This window comes from Alexandromys fortis, unplaced genomic scaffold (genome assembly GCF_014885135.2).
Source record: "Alexandromys fortis isolate MF-2015 unplaced genomic scaffold, M_Fortis_MF-2015_v1.1 scaffold_20, whole genome shotgun sequence".
In the NCBI taxonomy this organism is placed as follows: domain Eukaryota; kingdom Metazoa; phylum Chordata; class Mammalia; order Rodentia; family Cricetidae; genus Alexandromys; species Alexandromys fortis.
In genome coordinates this window covers 8,818,306-8,843,792 of record NW_026067903.1, presented here as the reverse complement: position 1 = coordinate 8,843,792, position 25,487 = coordinate 8,818,306, and the positions used below count along the sequence as shown (strand labels likewise).

At 41.2% G+C, this 25,487-nt stretch overlaps 1 protein-coding gene across 1 annotated transcript in view; it reads right to left on the bottom strand.

The window, feature by feature from the left end:
• The window catches only part of Prim2 (DNA primase subunit 2), a 174,818-nt gene that overhangs the window by 38,987 nt on the left and 110,344 nt on the right, over positions 1-25,487 (bottom strand). The window contains exons 9-10 of the mRNA XM_050134776.1: positions 15,222-15,294; positions 11,035-11,220 (exon numbers count right to left, since the gene is read on the bottom strand). Of these exons, the coding sequence (XP_049990733.1) occupies positions 11,035-11,220; positions 15,222-15,294 (259 nt within the window). The remainder of the gene's footprint in view (positions 1-11,034; positions 11,221-15,221; positions 15,295-25,487) is intronic.

The window sequence follows — 25,487 nt, the reverse complement described above, 5'->3', positions numbered from 1 at the left end:
AGGTGAAGGCAGGCTACGGCCACCAGTATGGTCCCTCAGGTGACAGAGAGTAAGTGTGAGAGTGAGTCTTGTAGGAAAGGCTCTTGATGGAACGGCTGAACCTGGCAGGACCAGCTACTTAGAGGGAAGATGAGAACGGGAGCAGAACAACACACACCACAGATGGACACAAAGACAGACTATGAAACATTTACAGAAGGAGCTCGCTTACAAGCTAATAGATTAAAAATACAAACAAGGGGGCAGTGTAGCAAGCCTGCTGATGAGCGTGTGCAATCATGACGGCTAATGTTGTGTGTTTGTAGCTGGAGTATGGGGTGCCTGGCATTTCTGCACATGTCTGGGTGTTTTGACAGTCTGGGCAAAGTGGCTTTCGCTCTCCAGTGTGAGTGGGCAGCACCCTATGTGTTGAAGGCTAAGCCGAATGTAAAAGACAGACAGACTCTCCCTCACAGCCTACCTAGAGGACATTGTCCTGCTTCTGTCAGTAGCTGTCCTGACTAGGACTGTACTTGTCCTATGGCTAAGACTGAACTTCATCATTGGCATTCTCTAGTTGGTACAGCAGAATCCGGTGGTGTTCAGTCTCCATAATCACATGACACAGTTCTCCACAGTCACTCCCTCCCTCTGCGCACAATCCTCCCTGCACTTGTGTGTGTGTGACTGGCCCTGTTTCTTTACAGAATTCTGACCTACAGAGTACCACACAACCACACTCTGGAACAAGTTTTGGGGTTGTTGTTTTGTTTTGTTTTTTCAATCAGCTAAAACAAAAGAATAAAGGACAAATTTAGTGTCAGAAAAGGATAGGCGATTGTTTCATACGATGGATAAGTGGAGATCTGCATTTACATTTGCTTGTAATTTTTCATGCTAAAATTTAAAGAACTATTGTCACCCTGTCTCATAAGCTATTATAATGACCATTGACTAAAAGCAGCTACAGCATTCGTGTACAAGACGAATGTCAGTCTGAAAAGAAAAAGAGTTAGAAATCCATGTTCTAAATTAGGAGCTGGCAAACCACAACCAGCGCATAAGCTGAATCCAGTTGGGCACCTGGCTTAGGGGTGACAAAGTCATGCGCAATCACAGCTCCCACCTGTGGCTGGCTTCCTGCCACTGAAGCAGAGCGGCTGCAGCAGGAGCCAAAATAGCTACTATTTGGCCTCTAAAGAAAGCCCACCGACTCTAGTTTAAATCCTGTATTTTCACAGTAGCCGGACACTGAGAGACTACAGCCAGGGGACCAAGAGTTCAAGGTCATTCTTAGCAAGAAAGGTGAACTCAAAGCTAGTATGTCCTAGGTAAGACCCTGTTTCCAATGGAAAATAGTAATACAGGTTGGGTGTTGTTTTTTTTTTTTTTTTGTCTTTTTTCATTTATACTTTACTGAGGATTTCTGCCTAATCTAGTTTCTCACAAAAGCAAACCCTCATCAAGGAAAGCTAGGTAGTTTCATAATTTTCTCCTAACATGGACAAATCATTTCATAGTCTCTGAGAGCCCATGTGAAAGAAAACAAAGTCAAAACAGTAAATAGGTTAAAAAAAATCAAAGATAAAAATTATAATTCTGAAATACCATTATTTTATTTCAAATTTTCCCAACTTTAATAAAATAACTTGAGGGAAGGAATGTAACATCTGACTTCAACATATTACAACCAAGGGATGTTTCTTACTTGGGAGCAAGGTAAACACCACACTGCAAGTTCCCTCCTCTTAAACCTGACAAAGAACACTGTAGCCCCAGGGGCCATTTTCTTTTCCAAACCTAAACTTAGGTATGTTTTGAGCTAGTAATTTGAGCAGATTCTTTGACAGCCTTTGGCTTAACTTATATAACTCTGGGTTATACCTGTGAGCTGATTAGCAAGTTGGGGGCTGAGAAAAGCAAAGTTACAGAGGAAAACATAAAGACATGGATGAATTTAATATGCATGCTCACTAGCTAAAGGGCATAATTAAAACTACATCACTCCTTTAAATCCACATATTTATGTCTCAAAGACATTCTCATTAGTATATTATACTTGTCACTAAATCAGCCTCATGTCTACATGGTCAGGAAATAAACATAAAATTTAAAAGTTAAGTCAAATAAAATGTTTGCAGAACTCAATGGCTGAACTTTACTTTTAACAAGTGTTAAATAAAGCCAGTCTGTCAGCCATCAGTACTCTAAAACAAATCCATTATCTGAATGTACGTGAGTGAGATTTTAGTCACAAATTTCTGAGGGAAAAGTAACTGGATATGTTTAACAGATTGTATCTTTTTTGTTTTGAAGACAAAGGCTGCTTTTTCTGATACTAACTCGACTTGAAGTCTCTACTAACCAGTAATTCCTTCCCTGTGCAATGATAATTGACGTTCCTAGTGATAAGCCTGAAGCACTTTAAATCATTAAAACTATGGAATTATGATCGGTTACATTTGGTAGTGAGTGCACTTCATTATATTCTCATTATTTTGGCATTAGTAATATATCTAGGATATATAGGACAACTTGGAACAAGAAGCTGCTATACTCAAATCAGCTACGCTAATGGAAGGCTCGTATAGCATTGTCAATGGACTATGCATCAGGGAAATAATTACCTCCCTCAGAATTTGGGGCAGGATGTTGGAGAGAATGTTATTAAAGGTTCAGTGCCAGGACTTGTAGAAATTATAAATTTCCTGTTAGGAACACAAGTAGCCTGTGGTAGCCTTTCTACTTCTCTGCTTCTGTTGACACCGATAAAGTCCTCTGGGACAAGAGGCCACAATTCAGCCATGAAGCTATCACCATGGTCTGGAGAAGAGTGACAGGTAGGCTAGCACTGTGGCTGTAGGGACTGAAGGAACAGTAATCTTGCTGGTCAGCTTTTCATTGCCACAGCAAACACCTGAGATTATCAGCCAACAGCGAGGCTTCTTTTGGTTCAAAGTTTGAATGTTCCAGTCAGTGATGCATTCACCAGTGCATCCTGCTCCTGGGCTTCAGTGCATAGAAAGAGCAACGCTACCAAGAGGAGGAAAGGGTAGCTTCTCACTATCCTCCTCCAGGGCCTGAAGACCTCCTGCTAATAAGTCTGAAGCCTTCACCACCTCCCAGTAGCAAGTGGGAAATGCTCCCTATCAAAAGAGCAGTGGTCCACGTCTCAGGTTAAGTCAGACCACTCACACTTCGGACTGCACAGGTCTAAATGAAAGGCACGGCCTGAAAACTTCAAGGTTGAAGGTGAACCCATCAAAACAATGGAGTATGCATTCCCTGAGAAGAACCTGGAAAAAACACAGTGGGTGATTTGCACCACAGACCAGGAGCTCAAGATTAGAAACCTGAGATGATCTGTGAACTACATTTATATGATTCAGAACATAGATAACGAATAGCAAGACCTGAGCCATGCCCCGGAAACCTCAGCTATCCAAGGACGGTGCTGCTCTGCCCAGAGATTCTGAGCACCGGTGTATCTGTATCATCTAGGATCTGCCCATCAAGTGTCCTAGGAACTCTGCTGACCCAGCTCTTCAGTTTATCATCATTCAGCAAACCTACCTTTGCTACCAGTGAAAAAGATGGTTTCTGCAAAGCCCCTCAGAAGGGCCATAAACTAAGTAGCTCCTTAGAGACACTTCTGAGAAAGGTACAACTTGTAGACTAAAAGCAAACAACAAGAACACCGACACACGGCCAAGGCAAGACTATGAGTTTGCTGCAACAAGAAAAATACCAACCTTCCTTGGATGTTTGATGCTCTAAGAAGAAGCTCGCTGTCTCAAAGAATTACCTTCCATCCCCCATTACAGAGACTGCAAAGAAGCCCACATGGAATTTCTTAGCACCCAGCAGAAATGCTTTCACTGAGATTTAATAACAACCAGCTTCTGCAAAGATTGAACAGAAGAATCATCCACTTGAGTAATGATTTTATGTCTTTAGCCCAAACACAATTTACAAGATCCTTTGTGATGTTACCAACAGCCTTTATAATAGAAACATACCACGGTTCAGGAAACACCGTCTCCCAATTCTAATGCTCACACACTACCATCATTCAGGACTCAATTCAAATACAGCCCTCCGAGTCCCCTGGGTGAATATACTATTTCGTTCTTGAGCTTGCTCTCATGCTGTTATTACCACATTCTATTTCACATTAAATGGGAACTTAGAGGTAAGCAATTTAGATTCTCTGCTAAATAACAGACACTGTTAATAAGTGGTATAGGAAGAATATTATTATATACAATCACCATATAAACTCCACCATTATCCTTATCCAAGGCAAGAGAAACTTAAGCTGAGAGCAGACTTCTACAAAGGCACACAGATTATAATGAGCAGATGAGTCTGAGCTCTTATTTGATTCCAAAGTTCACATTCTCCAACTCCACTATGTTGCCATCCCAATCAAGCTGCATTGCCCTACTCAAGAGACTCGTGTTTGTTAAGCTATGAAAAACATCTGAGTACTCAATAAATGTTACTTGAATATAAAATCAAAATGTCTGTGCCTCTCAAAGAACCTATAATTAACTGGAAGGTAATTCAAGAGTTATAATGAAATAGTAAGGACTTTGTATTCCATATTCTCTGCATATTCACATTCTGATTCATATTCTCTCCCTCCCACCTCCTCCACCCCCCTTCCCACCTGGTCTTATGGATGGATCCCAGTCTACCTGGCTTTCGACTAATGAATGAATTTATGTAATTTTCAAGAAAACAGATGCGAATTTGAGATAATCATAGATTTTATATAAAGACAAATTGTGTTTGCATAGATTACATGAACACAAGACTAGGAAAACATGGGGGATTAATAGGAGGGAGGAGGGCGAAAATGGGAAGGATAAAGTTACAAAGAGAATATGCTCAACTTACAGTAAGTACCTTTTTGAAATGTCTTCACGTAACAGTAACATGTCTGTGTGTGTATATATGTACTTATATACATATATAATGATGATTTTTAATAAATACATAAAAGTAATAAAGAGATACTCCATGAAATCTTAAACATTTTTTTTTTCGTAAGAAGCTGTATGTTCACCACCATCTCTTCCTAAGAGCATCGGGCACATTAACAAGACTGACCTCCACTCAAAAGCTAGCTGCAGTTCCATTTCCCAGTCTAACCCAGGGTACCACTGGCATGAATAAATAAATGACTGAGCTGGAATCTTAGGTTAGGGTGCATCATAGCTCAGTAGTAAAGGTCTTGCCTACATGCATAAGGTAATGAATTAAACCCCCAGAAGGTATGAATAAAATAAGTAATTTAAAGGTACCTGCTTTTCATTTGATTTTTTTTAAGGCAGAGTAGGGGAGATAGAATAGATAATTATGGATGAGGGCTGGGGGGATTTGGAACAGGTTAATTCCTTTGCGAACACCTCCACCTCCCACACGATGACCTCAGGGACCAGGAACTGAGGCTGTCTTCCTCACATCCAACAAGGGGTCTGGACAGACCACAGACGCTCAGCAGCAGCTGTGACTGAATGCACACGGTATGCAAGGAACTCAGTGTTTGGCTGCTGCAAAACTGAAGGGAGTAAGAGAGAGGGAAGCTGGTAGCGAAGTGTTAGACTATGAGGAACTGTCTTGGTCAAGTTATTCAAAGCTGGAAGACCCAACCTAAATGTGGGTGGCATCTTCTGATAGCAATATAGATAAAAGGAGGTCTAAGGGAAAAAAAAAAGCTTTTAAAGCCACTTGCTTTTACTCTGGCTACAAGTTCATCTACCTTGCGGTTGTTGCTACGGTGTATTCTTTTGCTGGTATGAGAACCCTGCATTTTCAGTCTTCCAATGTGGACTGAAAACCAAAGGTTCTCTGGGAATCCTCTAGGCCCTCAGCACCAGATTAGGGCTTCTGAAGCATAAAGCCATGGGATTTAACAGCTACTAGGTTCTCAGCCTCTCCAGAATGAGACAGCCACTGTTGGACTACCCAGACAGTACTGTGCAGGCCAATCTCACATGTTCCCTTTTAATACCTATTCATTCTATCCGTTCTTTCCCACTAGAGAACCCTCATATAGCTACATAACTTATATAGAGCAGAAAAAACTATGTCCGAGCCCAAGCCTGCATTCTCTGAGGTCAGTACTTCTCAATCCCTTTCATGTCACCTAGCACATATGAAATGATTAAGGGAATATTCTAGAGGAAAAAGAAAGCACTATTTACAATCAAAGGGAACGAGCTATGAATACTCAGGTCTGGCCTAGCTTCCCCGGGGGTTCATGGGATCAATACTGGAGTATATTGGAGATTCATTAGCAGTACATTAGTTGAGACACTGCTGTACATATTCATTTAGCATTTCTAGGCCCTAGCATGTAGCAGGCCTTTAAATATATGCATGGATTATTGACAAAGGACAGATCATTATGCCTACATTGCCCACACAGTCAGACAGAACAAGGAAGAGCTGAAGACGTGCAGTGTCTATTTGCTGGATAAGCCAGTTAGGAACTTGAATATTTTAAGGGTCATTCACAAAACAATTTTTCTCAGTGTTTAGTGAACATCAGCTTCATGTAGAAGAGTTGAAGACACAAACTATAGGCCCTGTTCCCAGATCTCGATATGTATAGTCACGCCTCATGAGCAAAAATATTTTCTTCTTTGGTAATAAGTTGAACAACTCAAGTCTAACCTATGTCACTGCCTGCTAAATTCTGGGACAAAAGATAAGCTTTTTAAATAGTTCTAAATGTTCCTTGACTCAGTTACAACAGAATGTAGTTGACCCTGCATACGGCATGCAAGGACCAAAAATTGCAGCCATTAAATGTGCTATGTTGTGCTTAATGTCTGGCTGAAGCAGAAGGCAACTGACACGCCCACCACTGGATGAAAGGGTGCTGTGCCGTGAATTCTTTATAATTACACAGTTCTCCTTAATTCTAGTGACCGCGCGATTTAATAACCAAGTTCCAAGTAAACAAACATTTCAGGGATTTTTTTTTCACACTTTATTACAAGTTTGAAACTAAGGGAGGAAAAATAGGTGGTGGCAGCCACCAACAGGCACCTCTGAGCTCCAAGGAGTTTGAGAAACCCATGGAGGCTCCTGAGGGTGACACAGACAAGGAAAAGGCATCTGAAGAGCCTCAAGTAGCTCAGGAACAACTTTTTTAAAAAGCAAGTCTTATGGGAAGATGCTTTAAAAAGTGGACTCATGAAACTGGCAAGAAAGATGGCAGCATAGAGCCGTGTACGGCAGAGAATGATGAATCTATACCTTTCTAAAGATTCTATATCTATATATCTATGCCATGTCTCAACCAACAGGCTGCAGTCACAGAGATATGTCTGATGAGCCCCTGGGTGGCCAGCACCAACAATAGGGAGATGGCCTGGAGCCCCTGTAGAAACAGGTCAATACTGACTAGAGCCAGCCTTAGGCCTGCCTCTGCTCCAAGCACGGAACCTGCAGCACTTGCTGCCCACAGTCGACAAGCACAACAGTTGTGCCCAACACCTGGCACCAAGGACAGGATGGTGTGCAGCAGCCTGGAGCTTCTGCAGAAACATGTTATTACTGAATAGTGCCTGTCCTAGGCTCACCTGGAACCACTGGCTGCAGCCTGCTCTGCCTGCCTGGCTGAGAGAGGGAGAGCACAAGACAGTGGTGCAGCCCATAGGCTACAAGCACAAAGGTCGAATCAGACAAGCCTGGGGGTGGCTGACATCAAGTGCAGGGAGGTGGGTGGGAGCCAGGAGCTGCAACAGTCTGGAATTTGCATGGAACTTGACCCTGTCGCCCTGCCTAGTTGCAACATCACTCTGACTCTGGGCAACAGCGGAATATACGAGCCGAGTCTAGGCAATGGTTTGATATTTATGGTGCTTCAGAAACCAGAAAACTTGAACCAGACCAAAGACTCATGCAATGAATATTTGTATGTAAAGCTGTTTGGGCAAGAAAATATAGTGCGTGCCACACTGCAGCATGCATTGTCAATACGACAGACAAGTATGCATCGGAGAGGTGGGAAAGGTGGAGGAATAGAGCAGTGTGCAATGGTGGTGGCAGGTGTGAGAGAAGGCTACAGTGGACGGGGACAAGTCACTGCTGAGCAGGGCCAACAGGGTGGTGTGCAACAGCCTGGAGTTTGCACATACTCAGCCCCCAAACATGCTGCCCAGTTACACTATTGCCTGGTTTTGAACAACCGATAGGTTGTTTGAGATGAGGAATGGTTGGCTCATTTTCTGGATTGAACCCCCTCTTACAGAGGTATTTCTCAATTGAGGTTCCCTCCCTTCAGATGACCCCAGCTTGTATCAAACTGACATAAAACTAGCCAGCACAACACTCATTAAAGTTTCTGTTAGAACATTCTCCATACCCATCCAGCAAAGTACTGCGAGAGCACTGTAAGCCAATTCTGCACCTCTTTACACTAACAAAAAGCTGTTAGATTGAAAAGAGTACCACAACTTAGCAGACCATAGTTGATTATACTTTGTATATGTAAGAAAAGAGAACACTGAGAAAAACATGACCATTTGTTTACAAGTGCAGACTGTATAGCAACAGAACCTAAGTGCTATATAATCTTAGTCAAAATAGTACATTTGCTATAATCAATAAGCTAATAAAAACAAACTCTCGTCGTCTTATAGTGAAAATTAAAAATTAGCCACTAATTTCTTTTTACACCGAACTTTAAATTGTGCGAAGAAAAATCTTGTAAGAAAAACATTTAAAAAATGGGTTCAAAATAAACTTTACAGTGCTGCTGCTGCTATTGCATGGACCTTCTCAAATACGAGACAGGGTGACCAAAAGGCAAACTAACTCTGAGACCTGTCCCTGGTACCTCTAAAAGCTTTACATGTGTAGGCTAGAAGCTCAACCACTGGAAGTCCTTCAGCCCTGTGATAAAAGTTGGGTCAAGCCACAGTGTGAGAACATTTTGTCAAGGTGACAGTGTCAAGAGCAGGGTTTGGTATGTCTGGATTATGCAAACCACAGAAGAATGCAAACCTCAGAGTCATGATGCTGGTTCACAAGAAGGCAAAATCCTTTTGAAATTGTGTCCATAGCCAGGGGAAAGTACCAGATTAACCCACTGTAAGAAATCAATAAAACACTTGCCCTTCCTTTGTTCACTAAGCAGTCTGGTCAGCATGTCTCAGCAGGTACAGGGCATTGTCCCACAGCCTCACAATCTCAGGTTGATCACAGCTGTTCTCTCACTTCCACATGTGTGCTATGACAAATATCACACAACTCACACGCATGCACGTGTGCACATACACACACTTATACACACCACACATACCACACACCACATAGCACACAACCCACACACATACACACAATATATACACACCACAAAGCACACAACCCACACACATACACAGAACATACACACACACACACACATACCCCACACACAAATCACATATACACTATTTTTTTAAGTTGGATATAGTTAGTGAATGCCTGCAATCCCAGCGTTGGGGTGGTAGGGAACAGAGTCTCTCTGTCCCAACAGTCAAACTGAAAACGCCAGCTCCAGGTCCATGAGAAAACCTGTCTTGTAAAGGAAGTGGAGCATAATAAAGACAGCCAACATCAACCTTGGGCCTCCACGTGAACATATGTGTACACAGGCATGGCTCACACAGACAACCAAATGTCCAAAACCTGAAATTATAGGAACAAATTATATCATTTTTAAATGCTACAATATTATGTAACAAATTCAAATCACCTTTCAAAGATTAGTTAATAACACGGAAAACCATAAAAGTTTTATAGCGGGGTGGGGTAGAGTAGTAGTTAGCTACCTGAACTTAAGAGAGTACCTAAACACTAATTACTTCTTAATGGAAGAAGGAAAACAAGTAAATTTTTCTGCAGTTTTCATACTTTCCATAGTTAGAATACTTTAAAATAAAACAAACATAATAGGAGTATAAGAAATATTCTAAACTGTTCAAAGAAAGCTTTATTGAGTCATATATTTAAAAGTTCCTAGACTGTTCTCAGAAAAACAGTTTTTAAAACAAGTCTGCAAGATGGACAAGAACTTTTCACAATATTAAAAAGGTCTAGGGGCTAGGGAGATGATCAGTGATGACGTTCAATGCACAGCATGGGGACCACATAAAAGCTGGGAATGATGGTGTGTGTCTTTAACCTAGTGCTACAGGGGTGCACACAGGAAGATCCCGGAGACTCGCTGGCTGGGCAGTCAGGCTGACATGGCACGCTCTAGGTTCAGCGAAAGACCTTGTTTCAAAATTAATGTGGAAGCAACAGAGGGAGACACCTGACCTCAACCTCTGGCGCACACCCCCCTCCACACACCCATCCCCCTCCATACACACACACACAGTCACATTTTTAAATAAAGTATATAACGAAAGACATGTTATATACTGAGTAATGTTACCCTAAAATTCCTATTTTGAAGCTTTAGTCCCAAGTGCGTCTGTATTCCAAGAGTGTCTTTAAGAAGGGGAAGCAGGGTGCAGTAAGATGCTACTTGTGTAGTTGACACAGTGCGACTGGAGTCCTTGCAGCAACGGTGGCGGCAGTGGTGGTGGCAGTGGTGGCACTCACAGAGAGAAAAGACTGCATGAATAGGCCAAACCTCAAGCCATGGGGTCAGGCCTCAGAAGAAGCAACATTTGCCAAAACCCTGATTGGAATTTCCAGATTCCAGAACCACAAGAAACTAAGTATCTGTTGCTTAAGCCATTGAACTTGGAATTTCGTTACAGCAGCTTTAGAAAGCTAATATGAGACAACATGATGTTTACTTATATAAACATTCTTCATTATGCAAGTTCAGCCCACTGACTACATGCTTACTTAAGAAGATACCTTTCCCAGGCTTTTGTTTGGCATTTGCTAGGTTAACATGTGAATTTCTTCTTACATAAACTAAAACACGTGCATCTTTGATACTTTTCAGCTGTGTTTCGGTGCATAATTTAAAGGCAGAGCTTCTGGTTTCATACTAACAAAAGCTCACTTGCTATTGCTCTACATATTCAGCGTTACCTTGTCTGGATCCATCTTCCCTCTGATAAACTCTTGCTTCCAGAACTGCAGTGCCTGTTCCAAAGTGAGGCCAATGCCCTTCAAGAACAGGCCATACTGCATCCGGCCTCCATGACGAAGATGGTGATTTTCCCTCAAAGCCTTGTGCAACTGACGCATGCAAGGTGGGAAGGATTTGGTAGAAAGCTACAAGAAAAAAAAAAACAAGTTTAGGTAATGGTGAAGACATACTAGGTCCCCTATTATATCTGCTGTGGTTGTAAATTTGATTTAATTGGGATAAAGAACGGTATGGCATGTTTGAGGACTGGCTTCTTGCTAGTTCCTCACACTTGGTTTGAGGTTCTCCTGTGACAACGTTGGGAACGTCAATGACAAGCACAGTCTAGACCTTGAATACTCTGCAGTTTGTTTAGCCATCTGCTCACGGGGTAGCATTATGTCCTTTCCACCTTTTTATTACAAACAAAACTACTCTGAATATTCTTAGAGGGTTTATGTGGACATAATATTCCATTTTTCTAAGAAAAAGATCTGAAAATATAACTGCAAAGTAGCAAATTGATTCATAACAAACTAGACATAAAGGAGAATATGAAATTAAGAGAAACAATTTCAAAGAGAAAAATAAATGTTTAACCAATAGTTTAAAAATGTAGGTTTTAACATTTTAGTGTCAAAAACAAAGTATCTTTGCTTGTTTTTAAATTCATTTTTTTTTCTTCAGTCACAGTCTCAACCTCGTTTCCTCTAACTCCCTCAAATGCATCCTTCCACCTAGGATGTGACTTTCACCAGGGCACGCCTGCCAGCTCACCATTGAAGGAGGACCAGGCCTTGCTTTGTTTGACTTTGCTGCTCCCTCTAGTGGCCATCTAGTGTCTCTCCGTAAAGAGCAACTAAATTCTATCCTCAGCACTTAGCACCACAAAGACCTGTATCTGTTTCTGTGTGGGATGAACAGAAAGCCTTTTGGTTCATTTCCACATAACTACTCTGGTTCTTTCTTAATTTAAAAAAAAAAGTGCATGTTCAGTGTCCTTAGTGTAAGCCCACACCATCCCCAATGCCTACTGATAGAACAGATTCTATTCAGTATTTTAGAAAACAAGGTGACAAAGCACAGTTCCTTCAGCTAAGCAAAGGAACAATACATTGACTACTATACCTGTTACACAGACCAAATCCTGATAATAACTTAAATAATGAGGATGGCAACAAAGACATAAGCCAAAGGCCGGAGAAGCCAGGAGGGCTTGTTTGTCACTGTTCACATTTCCACTCTGCTGACACCGTCTGGAGGACCCGCCCACTCTCGTGTGATCTAGTTACAGCAGGCAGTCCTTCAGTTCAACTTCTCCTTCCTTTATTACAATTCCCCAGTCTCTCTGTTCTCAACCACCTAGAATTTACTGAACATTTGAACATGTATTATGTGTGCGGCCCTCACAATTACCAGTAGAGAAAGAGGTCACAGATCCCCTCCTGGAGAAGTTTCCACTCTGGTGCAGACAATGGGCATGGATATCAGAAGGTGAAAATGGTGTCAAAGTTCTGGGAACACAGCAGCAGTGGGATCGAGTGTGACTGGGAGAGAGAATGCTGGGAACAGAAGACTCTCTGAGGAAACCACACTTCAACTAAGACGGATTTCAAGCTTGATTCTGCTTACGTGAGGATCCGAGAATACCATTCATGTAATGAAAATAAAAAACTCCAAGAAGGAATGAATGTGGTACTAGAGCACAGTGAGAGAGCCAAGGAATGAAGAGCAAGTACTAGAACGTCGTGAGTAAGCCACGGTAAAATAGAAGGCAGGCCTTAAGCACCGGCATGCTGATGATTTCACAGGAACTCAGCCTACTACACTCTACAGGGACTATAAGCAGCGGGAACGGAAGCAGGAAGAACCTAATGGCTGTCCACAGACTGAAAATGAAGGCAGTCGAGCATGGGGTTGGCCACAGTAAGACAGCAGTGGAGACTGAGCTGACAGGAACTGTAAGGACAGGATAAGGGATGCTGCAGAGGGCAGCAACAACAGATGCAGTGCCGTGCAAATGCGGGGTCAGCATCTGGGGGCGAATCCATCCTATGTCATGATCCCAGGGCTTTAAGAAAGCTAGAGCCCTAACAGGTAAGGCTCAGAAGAGGTCGTGTACTCTGAGAAAGGCACTAGCTCCATTCAGTCCCCATCTGAAGAGGGACACGGGGACAATAGTGCCACTGACAGATACAGATTTCAGTATAGGACAACCTAGAAGGAGCAGTCCATGACCAGCAAATACCAAGAGAAATACTGATGGCATGGTGTTATAGGGATAAAGCAACAGAGTCAGTGAGCCTCCAAATGAAGTTAAGTCTCGGGCACAGCCCTGCCGAGTGATTTTACAGGACGATGCTCATTTGCTATGCTGTCTGTTTCGCCCAGGGAAGGTCCAGGAAGGAACAGACATTCTGTTATACTCCATTCTGCTTCACAGCCAGTGGCTGGTGCACAACCGATGGGCTCAATTTACATCCACTGCATGAATCAGTAAGTACAGGTCTTGGTGTTCCCACAGTTCACACTTGCTGGTGAACGGGGAAACACCTGGCTAGAGGCAGGAATGGAATTAACTATTATTAACTTCAACTATTCATGCAATATAAAGTGAACTCATGGAGAAATGGAAAAGCAGCCTGGTGGTGGTGGCGCACGCCTTTAATTCCAGCACTTGGGAGGCAGAGTCAGGCGGATCTCTGTGAGTTCAGGCCAGCCTGGTCTACAGTGTGAGTTCCAGGACAGGCTCCAAAGCTGCAGATAAACCCTGGGTCAGGGGAGAAGTGGAAAAGCAATAAGAGGCCATTAAGGTGAAACAGTTATTTAGAGGGAATTAAAAGATGAGAGACCTTAAGAGCAAATTTGGAATCAACTATGCAGTGCGGACAGTTCCGGGCATATTAACTGTTAAGTACTAGATTATAATTCACCATGAGATAATCTGAACATTCTGACTGGTTTCTGCAAACTTCAAGAAGTCCTTGTTTTTTACTGCTGAGTAGTACTCTAATATGTATATATTCCATACTTTCTTCATCCATTCTTCAATTGAAGGGCATCTAGGTTGTTTCCAGGTTCTGGCTATTACAAACAATGCTGCTATAAACATAGTAGAGCATATACTTTTGTTGTGTGATAAGGCCTCTCTTGGGTATATTCCCAAGAGTGGTATTGCTGGGTCCATGGGTAGGTTGATCCCAAATTTCCTGAGAAACCTCCACGCTGCTTTCCAGAGTGGTTGCACAAGTTTGCATTCCCACCAGCAATGGATGAGTGTACCCCTTTCTTCACAACCTCTCCAGCAAAGGCTATCATTGGTTCTTTATTGTAATTCTTGTATTCCAGCACTAAAATCCTGTTATATTTTTAATTTTTGCAAGTGAAGTGGTAGTTGTAAATAAAGATTATTTATAGCAGGCTTATTTGTTCTTTGTGGGATCAAGTGCACATACTACATCATTAAAGAGAAATTCTGGAGACTAAAGTACAACAAAGCACCCTAATGAGGAACTGCAAAGTAAAACCAGGCAGATGTGAACATGTGTTAATGCGGATGGACGCCTCCGTTTGCGCTAGTGAACGGTTCTGGGTAACTGCACCCACACTTATATACTCAAGTTTTAACCCAGTACCCAGAGTTCGACTATATCTGGAAAGAAATCCCTAAAAGAGGCAATTAAGTTGCATGATGTCATTATATTATAAAAGGTTACTACTGTACATAAAAGAAGAGAAAGAACAAGGCTATATCAGCCAACAGTGGGGAAACCATCCTATGAGACAGGAAAGCAGTGGTCTATACAGCAAGGAGAAAGGCCCGAGAAAACCTAGAGCTTAGGCTTCAAGCCTCTGGTATTTAAGTCACCAATCTATAACATTTTGCTATAATGGTTCTAACTAACTAATACACGTCATTTTTCCTTTTCTAAATGTGTGTATATAAATGTAAACACATAAATAGCACTTAATGACTGTTATTTAAAGGAATCTTATTTTCCAATAATCAAATTGTTTTTTTTTAATTGTAAACAATTTCCCTTTAAATTTTGTTTTCTTGCAATTAAAAAAAAATCACATATATAAGATATGAGACTTTCCATCTTTCCAGCAGGGGTCTCTAGTTGAAACCGGGGCTGGTGCTTACCGAATCAATCTGATCTAAGGAAATCTTCCCAGTGTTCTTCTGGGTGCTGTAATCTTGGCCAGTGTAAGAATGACTGGAAAACAAAGCAGAACAAAATACTAAAATGGGATCTGTAAAATACTTTTATCTCTTCAAAGAGAATTTTTATTCTAAGATAAAAGTTATAATAAGAAAACACTTTACACATGAACCTCAGCAGAAAACCAAGTACTTCAAATGTATTTAATAAGTCACATACAATGAATTACTCACAAGAAATACACAATATAGTGCCAGCCTGGATTTCCTGATTCCTACCCCAGGGCGCTGCTTTCACTTCTCACAAGCACAATCCATACAGTAAACACTTAAATCTCTTTTACTCACGCCTTATTAAAACACTGAACAGAACAAAGAGGAAAGGAAAGCTGCAATCAGAATCACCCTTGACAACAGATCTCTAGGCATTTCATCTGCCTACTGGCATGCCGTGTCCTCCTCTGTCCAATGGGGATGATGGGCCCCTACCTTCAGTGCTGACATGATCCAAATTGAAATCATTTTGTTAAAGGCCTGATATACAGTAGTAGTTGGCATTCATTAAAATATTTAACAGTGCTTAGCGAGCAAGGAATCCCCGTGTACATTCTCTAATTAAATCCTCACATCCATTCGGGGAGAACACCTAATTTACACTAACAAATGAGGAAACAAGAAATGTGTTAGGATCAAGTCTGCCATGTAGTCAAATGCAAACTTGTCTCTTCATTCCGTTTCTTCAGGATGCTATCATCCTCTTCCTACAACAACTGCCTCTGCTGTGTCATTTACAGATCTGGAAACAGGAGTTGATACACGCTATCTAAAACCATTCATCTTTTGTAACTTTTCAAATCCTTGACAAAAGCTACCATCCATATCCAAAGATCCCATTGCATCCAGTTTGCTAGATCGCATAGGAAAATGTATACAGTCAAGCCATGATTTATACAGCTACAACTAAAGAAAATCCTGGCGAGAAGAGTCAAGCTAATCATAAAGAACTCCAGATTCTCTATTTCACATCTACTAGGTACAGACTTTTCCTGCAGAACCACACACATGCTCTTTAAGACGCTGCTGTTTCCACAGTTGACTAATTTTACTGATTAAACAAGAGATATGAATTATGAAACAAGCCTGCAGGAGTGTGTTGGGATGTTGCAACTGCCCCATGAGAAAGACCATCAAGCCTAGCCTTCCTCTTCTGTGAAGTAATGTGTCATTTGCTCTGGCATATTCCACCAAGGATATTAACATGATGCACACAGAGATGATGCTACGTGAACCCCACAGCTGTTATCTTAATGATTTACACTGTTTTGGCAGGTTTATGTGTATAAAGTGTATGTGCATGTAGGTTCACATGTGTGCAGGTGTTCATGGGTATGTGTGTACAGATTGTGAAGGCCAGAGGTAATGTCATGTGTCTTTATCTATCGTTCTCCACTTTATTTGCTAAAGCAGGGTCTCTCATTAAACTGGGGATTCCAGGATAGATCCAGCTAGCCAGCTGACCTTGGGGGGTCCTTGTCTCCACTTCCCAAGTGCTAGGATTGCAGATGGTCACAGTGCCTAGCAGGTCACGGTTTTTGGTTGGTTTGTTTGTTTGTTTGTCTTTTAATATGGATGCTTAGGATATGAACTCCAGTCCTCAGGCTTGTACAGCAAGCATTTTATCAACTTAACCATCTCCCCAGTTCCTGTTTTACACTGTTACATGGGCACAAAAGACCATTATTTCTGTAAAATCACAGGAATAGAAAAACTACTTTCCCATTTTACAGCAGAACAAAGAAGCACCACAGGGGAATGGAAATAGCACAAGGCTACAAGTCTGAAGACCTTTCTTCTTCCGTGCTTTAAATCACTAGTTATACAACTGGAAAAGTCAATTACCCTGTTTTGTCATCAGTCTCACTTGTAAAATGGAATTATGGATGCCAGACTTGACTAGAAATGCTAGAGGAAAGTAAATGATATGGCTTATTCAAAGTGCTAATAAAGTAAGCAACGTGTATTCCAGTACAACAGAGCAATTGCATCCTTTACCAGTATGCAGAGAGAAGGCAGTCAGTATGAGTCTAGAGGAGCCATCACCCGGCTCTTTACTAGGCCATACCTTTGACCCCTGCAAACCTCAGTATCCAAATGCATTAATGAAAATGGTGATTCCAATCATCTAAAAGAGCTCTTCTAATCAAGAACTAACAAATACACAAGTAGTGGTGCGGTGATACACAGACATAATTATAGATGGCTATTGATAAAACACAGTCAAATAATTACTTCACCATAGGAACTTGTCTTGGTCAGATGAATGTAGCACCATGAGGTAAAAAGAATATAAAAAGAAGAAAAACAGGCAGAGCACAGCAGCTACACCTGCAGTCTAGTGGGCTGAGGGGACTTGGAATCTGAGCTACACAGCAAAGATGAAGCCAGTGAGGAGAAGTGGGGGGGGAATATATATCTGCCAAAAATGGAAATCATTTGTATAAGATGCATGATTCTAAATATTATAATACACCAACTAATTTCCATGTAAAGGAGAATTACAACATAAAAACTACACAGAGGGTAAGCACAGCATACACATCAAGCACCCAACACAGAAAGGAGGTCACTAGCCACATATGACTACACATGGACTCCACTTGAGGGAATGACAACAAGGGATATTAGAAATGCGATTTCTCCTCTCATCTGTGATAAAAGGGGATTCTTCTGTCTTGACTAATAAATAAGCAAGATACTGGGTAAGCTGGTTATGACAGACAGAGCTGACATGGAAAGGGTAAGTCCCATCCAGACAAATGATGGGAAGGCCTTGGAAGCCATGTTCTGTAGGCAATGAAAGACCTTGAGAATATCCAAGGGTCAAACTGACATCATCAGGTTCACAGTTGAGAGCAGAGTGAAGAAATGAGCAGAGAAGAGAGGAACTGGACAGTAGAAACTATTGGGAAGAATATTGCCTAAAGGCAAGACTACATCTAGGCCAGCGAAGGTGAAAGCTTGGCTTATCTCAGTAGATGGACTTAGGTTTTTCTGGGGAGGAAAGAAATAGATACAACTTAGATAGAAAAGTCAAGTATCACAGGAATTTATAGCTGAGTTACTCGAATATGTCCAAGATACAAATTCACCTTCAAAGGAGAAAGCCTAATGAAATATAACAACTTCAAGTGTAAACTATAAAAGAATAATTTAAATGTAAGTTAGAAATCTTAAACATTTCTGCTCTGGCTTGATTGTAAAATGTCACCAACAGCTCAGGCCAGTGAGAAGGCTAAGCAAATAATGGCAAATGTCTTCAAGCCCAATGGCCTGAATTCAACCTCTGGGACCTAGATGGTGAAATGAAGGCTGTCTTCTGCTCTCCACACACAGAGACACTAAGCAAACAAACAGAAAGATATTGATGCCCAATCTCCAGTTATAGTGACTGAAATTTGTACACTACTAAGTGTGGACCTGAAAGGTTATACCCACCTCCCCGCCTCCCTACTTCACCTCTGCATCTCCCCACCTCTCTGCCTCCCCACCTTTCTGTCCTACTGAGCGTCTCTGCATTCTGGTCCACAGGGATGCTAAGAAGCTCTCCCACATGCTCTTGAATCTTGAGCTCTATCTTCCCGTCCCCAACACACTGAAACCAGGGCCGAAATCAAGGTTCCTTGTGAAGTTGTGTTGGGTATTTATGGTCCCAAGAGAGAAAAGTAACTAACTTCATTGCTTAGGTCATTGGAGTATTTCCAGGACTGACTTTCCTGTTTTCTTATTGTGAAGCACTGACAGCTATGCAAAGATCAAGACACAAACAAAACACAAGCAAGTGATGCTGCCACAAAGAATAAAAATCCTTACAGTTCTTACTAGGTCATGAGATAGCAACTTTGGCTTTTACTCGGAGTGCCAAAGCCAAAGCTCCTGACGGGGACTGTTGCAGGTAACCCAGAAATGCGAGCCACATCTCTATTATATCCAGAGAGCTCTCGACTTCATTATCGTAATGCTTCTAAATGAAAGCAGACACCACACTGGGTAACGCTCTGTGCATTCTTATTTTATGAATTTTAAAAATGCATCCGTTTTATAAATATGTCATGCTGATGTTAGATAAAAGGAAATAGTAACAGCAATTTTGCCTTTTTTTAATTTTTAGGAGTATAACATAATTACATCATTTTCCTCTTCCCTTGCCCCCTCCAAATCCTCTTATATCTACCTCCTAGCTTTCTTTCAAATTCATGCTTTTTTCATTCACTGTTGAATAGCAGCAAATTTGTTAGGAATAATTTAAATAGGAGGCACACATGCTAACACAACAGAAAATATACATTCTGAGGATGCTTCGTGGTCACCACTGTTCAGTTTTAAACAAGGCAAAATCAATGAGCATAAAAGCTGTTTAATTCCTAACCTTTTATATCACAGTGTCATTTCTTCCAAACACAGATTTTTAAAAATTATTTTAATGGTTCACTAAATTCATATTGTATCCATAATCATTATCTTGCCAAATACAAAAAGGAAGGTTTCATTAACTAGTCAGAGAATCTTGAAAGTGGCTCTTTTTATGTCTTAGCTGAATCACCAATTTGCCATAAATATAAAAGGAAGAAGACAAACTATACACCAGTTGGTTCATTCATAAACACAAGTAGTAAAGGTTAAGAATTCCAATAGAAGAATTCCAATAGTTTACTTGTGCTTTCTATACCTAAGTTACCTTCTACTTGCTGGAGCGGCCTGTACAAAAGCTCTTGAAGTTCAACAGCTTTCTGGGGTCACAGAAAGTAGCAAAAACAGGAAGAATGTGACTCCATGGCCACTCAGTTGTACTAGAATATGTTCTGAAGATACTGGACTGTAAAAGGACAGTGTCCTTTTGCTAAGATGGAACAGTGCTGTGTGCCAGCAAAATAAACCTGGTCACTGCCTAACAAAACTGACTCGTGCATAAGATGCAGGAGGAACTCATCTTTAAAAATGTTTTTAAGCCAGGTGGTGGCACAAGCCTTTAATCCCAGCACTTGGGAGGCAAGGGCATGCAGATCTGTGAGTTCGAGGTCAGCCTGATCTACAATATGAATTCCAGGACAGTCAAGGCTCTGAAACCCTGTCTCAAAAATAACTAATTAATTAAGAATGCTATTAGACACTTGGACTCAAATAGGTTTCTCCCTACAACTCAGTTTTGTCCTTATATAACAAATCCTAATTACTAAATTACAAGACAAAACAAGAAACACTGCTCAGGCCAAGAACTGTTGCCACAGGCATTCCTGGTAGCACCTCAGTTAACTTAAGGAGAGAGAATTCCTCACAGATATTCGCACAGGCTAACCTAATCTAGACACTCCCTCCCAGGCAGGCCCAGAGACTTGTCTCCGTCAAGTTGACAATCAAGATTATCTATCACAATCCCAAACCCATATTTATATAACCAAGTTTAGAGGATACTACCCTTCACCCTGTTAAATCAATGCAATATTGGGGAATATGGGTGTGATAAGTAACTGAGACAAAAAGACAGATAACGCATTCACAATGAAGTAGTTTTTCCAAAAATCTCATACAAATATCTAATTTACAGAAAATATAAATATCTAAATAAATAAGCCATTGAGTATCTAAAGTGATAAATCTGGAAAACATATCTGCACACATGCACCTATGACTCCCAAGTGAGAGGCGGACATTCTGGACTTGGCAGAAGCACAGAACTGTAAGTGCTATTGGTCGCACATGCATAACAACTCAATACTTAGACCCTTGGTGGGGGCTTTTGTCAAAATGTGGGAACCAAGAGCTGGAATAAACAAACAGAAATCAGAGAAAAGTGGACCTATGGGTCTCCCAACAAGATCAGCTGGTTAAGAGGAGGGGGGAAAATCTCCCCATGCTGAGGCAATGATGGCAAGCACAAGATGAACATCACCCTCATCACTACAAACAGGAAGTAAAAGTCAGCTTCTCAAGGACGATTGTGCCTCATTCATCTTCTCCTTCTAAGGAGTGAAAACACAGGTTTGTAACCGTGAGGTCGTGGCTGCAAGTCTTCTTCCTGTGTGTGACAGTCAGCCCGGTTTGCCCAGAACAGTCCTGGAGGCCCAGACAAGGAAGTAAACAGGCCTCTCAGAATCTTGAAGTTGTGGGTTTTATCTCTCTCTGTGAGAAACAGGGACTAAGATGGAATCCCGGTAGTGCCATCAAAGGTTGCCATGAAGATCAGGAAATTTCTAGACTTCATCACTGTGCCTTTCATCTATCTGGAGCCATCACCTTCGCCTAAACAAGCTTGGTTGTTTTCTTGTTGTTAAAAGTCCTAGCTGGCCGGGGTCTCACAAGGTAGACCACGCTGTCATTGAACTCAGAGATCCCCTTTCTTCTGCCTTCATTAAGGTGTAGCTCACCATTCCACTACTGTTTTGTTTTTCTATTCTTAGCATTTACTTATCTCTTCCAACAAATACTAGAAGATGATTTTTATCTATTTTTTAATAATACCATTGTAAGAAATATTTAACCTTGAGGTAGAAGCATTTAGGTGTCCTTTGATGTATGATATCTGGAAGCTTTTTTTTTTTTTTTTAGAAACTATCATTATTTACTTTTGGGGACATTTCCAAAGGCAAAATTCAGCTTCAAATGCAGGAGATTTAAATGGAATTCAACTTCATACAATCAGTTTTACTCACTTCATGCATTTAAGAAAAAAAAAAAAGAAAAAGAACTTCCACATAAGCTAGGAACTGCCAGACTAATAACTGTTGAGCACTTAAATTTGTCTTTTTCTCAGTTAAGATGTTTAACAATAAGAATAATGTATTCATTGATTTCAAATACTTGCAATGATATAATGTAAAATATTTCACCAATAATTTGTCATGTCCATTACACATTAAAATCATATTTTAGGTATGAAGGTGTCATTAAAATTATCTTCATGTGAGCAATATAAAGGTATCCATGTGATTCCCGCTGTGTTTTTACTAATGGCACATGCTGCAAGGGCACCATGACAAGAGACAGCCAATGATCCTTTGGAAGGCTAGGCTAGGTAGGCATACCTACACAACAGTCACTAGCCTGCCCTCACTTCTACTTGCCAAACTAAAATGCCTGAGTCATGGGCACAACATAAGCTATAAATAAAGAAAAATCTAAAGAGTCTTTCAGTCTACTGCAAAAGAGCTTGCTTTTAAATAACCTACTTGGGAACTAGGTATTAGACACAGTAGGCATGGCCCTTAAGCAATCTTGAATTGGGATTACTGTGGAGGTAAAATAAACTAAGGTTCATTTTGGAGAAAAATCAAGCTTCCAAATCTTGTGATCTGGGATGGTCTGGTCCACCTCAACACGCAACTGCTGCTGTCCACCCTTCTTTGGTTTGTAAGAAACCATAAGATGCCAGTGTGATTCAGAGCTACAGTAAAAGGGTTTCTCTCCCATCATCCAGGAATGTCTTTCCTCAACAGAGAGATTCTGAAGTCCTTAAGACAATAATATAGAAAATACATTGCCTGTCTCGGTCAAGCATTTCCCAGTCCAGAGAACCTAAACAGGTTACCACTACTTACCCCTCTCCATGTGGCAGGCTTGAGTTAATAATATTTTTTATACCACATAAAACATGAAAGCAGCAAAGAAAGCAAAAGTAATCAAAACTGATTTGATGAACCAGACAATTATATTTATTTGGGGCATTAAAAAGTAAATTAAAGCATCTTTCAAAATAAGCTGCAATCTCTTGGATTATTCTATAAAAGTATCCAAGTCCCAGCCTAACCTTTTCAAATGAAGCCACAGGCATCACGGACAGGTGGAAAACAGTTTCAGAGAGAGGAGACAAGTCTCTGCACGGCGCAATCACAGTTTTACCCACTTTGGACAGTAAAAGCAAAAAACAAAAAACACTCTGATCACTTAAGCTATGCTATTCATACGTTTAGAAAGCGGAATCCCCCTGCAATGTAGATTTATTGGGTGTACAGAAAATCAGGGAAGCCGAAGTAAGGACATATCATTTCCTGCTGCGAAGGGCATCATGAGAAAACTCACTCAGCAGCTGTCACCGCTGAAACTGAAATGAGATTCTCCTAAGGCTAAATACCCAGGAAATGGTATCTAACTTGTGTCAGTCCAGGTGATTTTCCTGGCAGTGACTCCAAATGAGAACACAATCAATAAAACTCTGTCAAAATTGAATATAAATTATTTTCCACTGGCATGAATTTTACTCAATTTCATTTTTAAAAAGGTTCCACAGAAAACTATCATCAGACAATATGCAATATAATCTGCATTTGTAGATAGCAGGAGTAGCAGTAATAAAACTGGAACGCAGACTGCAGGTAAGTGCTACCCCGGTACAGCTGCTCTCTGTCCCCACGTGGCCCACACCACCAGTAAGTTTCTTATATTCTCTCTGCTCTTTGTGCATATTCTGGAGGTGTGTAATGAATGACGCTCTAAGACAGACTGTTTAGTTCAGGATACCCAAGACCTTATAAGAGGGTGCCTGCGGAGGCAATAATGAAAACTAAGGGATGGGAAGAATGAAGTACTGAGTGTATTGTCAGGAGAATGGCCACATCAATGACCCCATTGCCTCAGACCCATAGGAGTGATCAAGCCTTCCACATATGGCCAGGGGACGAGCAAAGTCGTCCCCTGCTTGGAGTACAGATGTTGGCCAAAGACTGACCCTTAGTTAAAACCAGTGTGCAAAAACCATCAGCTGCAGCTTCCTCCTCCTGGATGACTCAGCCTAGAACTGCTCCCTACAGAGACCCTACTGAGATCAGCCAACCCCCGCCTCTCCTGTGTGCTGTGCAGAATAAAACGCATAGTGTTTCCACTACCACTGCTGGTCCCCACCCAATCCTAGCTCTTCTGTACCTGTGTCTGTCATTTGTTCATTCCCCATCACCCCAGTTAGGTCAATCCCTAAACCAGACTGGTCTCAGCAACAGTTAACACATAATATTAACACATAAAAAAAATCTTTCCATTCCCTTACAAATAGCTCCCAGAGTACAGAATGTTTCTGAAACTGTTACCCTGTCCATGGCATTCTAGGACTATCCCATCACATATGTTCACATATATTAAGGATACAATGTTTGGGGAAGCTGTGTAGCTTTGTTTGTTCAATATTAGCAGGGATGGGGTGTCAGCAAAAGGTGTGGCGACAGCTAATGAGACTGTTACTAAAATTCACAGTTCAAAGAATCACATAACACACTTTCCTTTAAACAGCCATGAAGTATGATCGTGTCTAAGGGTTCTGTTTCAGGTATCACACTCCTAACAGTGTTGTTACTTAAATACAAGTCCCCGAGATTCAGAAGTCCCAGAGCACACATCTTCTATGGTCACATGGGACTAGAAAGCCCTGTGTCCATGGAACAGTCTTAAGTCACAGAAACGACGACAGAACTCTGCTAAGGTAAAGTGCTGAACATTCCCTTGGAAATGATGAGAAGCTCTGTGACTTTGGGTCCCAATTATCATCTCAGGGGTAGGGCAGGCACTTAGCTAGCATGAGTGAGGCTCCGGGGTAGACACTCAGAACAGCATCAACAGACTACCATCTCATTAAGACTCAATATTTAGCAACTTTTTAAAAAAGAAGAATGAATAAATGGCAAAAGTTAATTTTTAAAAAAAAAAAAAGCTTAAATTTTTTCTATCATTCATTCATTCGCTCATCCACTAGATTCGCATGGTCACTGGGGTCTGATGGCAGCCACTGTTTGAAGTAATGAAGTAATGAAGTAATGAGGAAACGAGATGAGCAAATTCTTTACTCTCATAGAGACTGCATTCTAGACAAATACCACATAAACAACTAAAAATGACTGTTCTCACAAACGTCAACTGATTAACACATAACTCATCTGCAGCTGCTCACGAGTGTGTCACAGCAGGCACTGCAGTGCGTTCCCAGGCCTTTTCAGAAAGCCATCCTCTCCACCCTCACCACTGTGCACTTTGTGAGAGCTTTGGACTGACCCGGCAGAAGAGAACTGATTTTATTACTTCTAGAGGCCAATTGATGTTAGAAAAAAACTAGAACAAGAGATTTAGGAATGTTTCTTCTCTACCGTACCTTTCCCCTGGTCACACTGAAACTAAAGATTCAAGAGAAGGAGAGCAGCTAAGCGAAAGATAAAGCTGCCCTCCATTGAACAATATGTAGACATGAAAATCAATTTCTACTTTGTGAATTTT